Source organism: Curcuma longa, chromosome 14 (assembly GCF_044706935.1).
Source record: "Curcuma longa cultivar G26 ecotype Majalengka, Jawa Barat chromosome 14, ITB_CL_G26_1.1, whole genome shotgun sequence".
Taxonomy (NCBI): Eukaryota; Viridiplantae; Streptophyta; class Magnoliopsida; order Zingiberales; family Zingiberaceae; genus Curcuma; species Curcuma longa.
The window spans coordinates 8953980-8956013 of record NC_133874.1 but is presented as its reverse complement, the minus strand read 5'-3'; the positions used below and the strand labels follow the sequence as shown (position 1 = coordinate 8956013).

The 2034-nt window shown below is 33.3% G+C and overlaps 1 protein-coding gene across 1 annotated transcript in view; it reads right to left on the bottom strand.

Moving 5' to 3' along the window:
• LOC141845530 (protein phosphatase 1 regulatory inhibitor subunit PPP1R7 homolog) overlaps positions 1–1569 on the bottom strand; it is a 13689-nt gene extending 12120 nt beyond the window's left edge. Inside the window, exons 1-2 of the mRNA XM_074733591.1 lie at positions 1241–1569; positions 120–350 (exon numbers count right to left, since the gene is read on the bottom strand). Of these exons, the coding sequence (XP_074589692.1) occupies positions 120–350; positions 1241–1558 (549 nt within the window). The 5' untranslated portion in view covers positions 1559–1569. The remainder of the gene's footprint in view (positions 1–119; positions 351–1240) is intronic.
• Between the last annotated feature and the right edge of the window lie 465 nt (positions 1570–2034).

Below are 2034 nucleotides of genomic sequence, written 5' to 3'. Positions count from 1 at the left end.
ATTAACAATGATCACATTAGCTATTCCTAAGAAATGCAAGACTGATTCTACACAGTGTCTGACTGCTGGATTCCCAATCAGGAAATTTTGTGTTTGAATAACTAAGGTATGATACTCACTCTTAATCTATTTGAACCAAGTTCAAGGATCTGCAATAAATGGAAGTGTTCAAGTTCCTCTATCTTCTTAATTTCATTATTTGAAACATAAAGCTCCTTCAATGTATTTGAGATCTTTGACAAGCCATTTAAGGAAGCTATCTCATTGAAAGAGACATCAAATACGAGAAGGCTCTTGAAAATGATAACATCAGGTATTTTTCTCAGCTTGTTGTCCCGGAATATTATTTCCTACACAAAAAAACAGATACCAGAAATAATTTTCTCAAGTTTCATAAAAGAGCATAGTAAAATAGGTTATCCTCAATTCACAAGATCAACAGATCATTTTGAGAATGAATATAAAAAATCTAAGAAATATAATGAATCCTAAATACTTGAGCATAGTAATTTGACATTCTAACAAATACATAGTAATGAATATAGTTTACATATTTAATCAGAGTATGTTCGACCATGTTGTTAGTATCAGTCGTTTTGTTCCCACTGAAGGCCTATATGTTTCATGTCCAATCAGGTTCAGAAAAAATCCATCTCCCCTAGTTGAAGCTCCTTTTTTTATTGACCGATATATTCATTGTAAAAATGCAAATAATGTTGAGGTGTTCTGCATTTGAAACCATTGGAGCTTCACAAGCTTCTTTACTGAACCCTCAAATGAAGGCATTATTATAACTTTCAGGTTCCTTTCTCACAATCTGATTTTCCTATTACTAAAATCAAATTTCATTTTACTTGTCAAATGAATAAAATTGCTTTTGACGTCTCTTTCAGCTCAAATAGAAATTAAAGAAACTCTTTCTTGGAGGGCAAGATTTAAATTTGGGACGAATTCTGAACTTATGAATGAAAATCCCTTTTTTGTCTTCAATTTACATTGCATAAAAACCAAGAATCAATCAAGTAGAGAATGTCGAACTCTGCTTCATGGATTGTATTTGTGATTGAAATCGAATTTATAATTTTAAATCGGATTGCTTTCAATTCCATGCCAGGTAGCGGTAAACACTCGTGAGAATCTGAGAACAGAGACTAATACACCAACCGCCTAGGCACAAAGCACATGCATTTTTTAGATCAAAACATATTGTTAAGAATGAGAAAGTGAAGGGAACTTTTACAATCAAGCCAGCTAAGGAATTCCAGCGGGAGATGGGCTCGACGCCCTCATCGTCGAAGAGATTCTGCCGAAGCGAGAGCTTCCGCAGCTGGGAGAGGTGGGCGATCCTCTGGTCCAACTTGGAGAGCCTATTGGCATTTAGGTCCAACTCGACGAGGTCCTCCGGAATCTCGATCTCGCTCAGGTCGCGGAGCTGAAAACTCGTGAGATCGAGACAGCGCGCCTGCGACTCCAACTCCTCTTCCCTCTCTGCCGCCTGACCTCCACCTCCTCCACCCTCGAAGGCTCCATTGCGTTCCCCAAACCGTTGCTCCTCCATAGCATCGACCAGAGAATAAAACCCTAGAATTTCAAAAGAAGAGAGATTAGAATTAAGAGAGAAAAATAATATTTTATACATACAATTATATTAGGTGAAACTACCTAATTATTTATAGAAGAGGAGCCTTGATAACTATATTAGTGAAACTACCTAAATTTTCTTATAATCACGTATTTGAATCATAAAAAATAACCTCTGATATTGATGACTCAAATTAATTTTTTTAAATTTAATCATTAAATTTGGGATAATCCTAAAATATTATCCATTTTATTTTAATTTTAAAATTTTAATAAAAAATTAAAAAATATAAAGAAGGTTAATAAAAAATTAAAAATATTTTTACTAATATTTAATTACAAAAGAATTAAAAAATGAAATAAATTAATAAAAATAAAAATAAAATTTTATTTGGAAAAATTAGCGTCATAAGTTTGAAAATTAACAGCATAGTAATGTTAATTAATCAACAC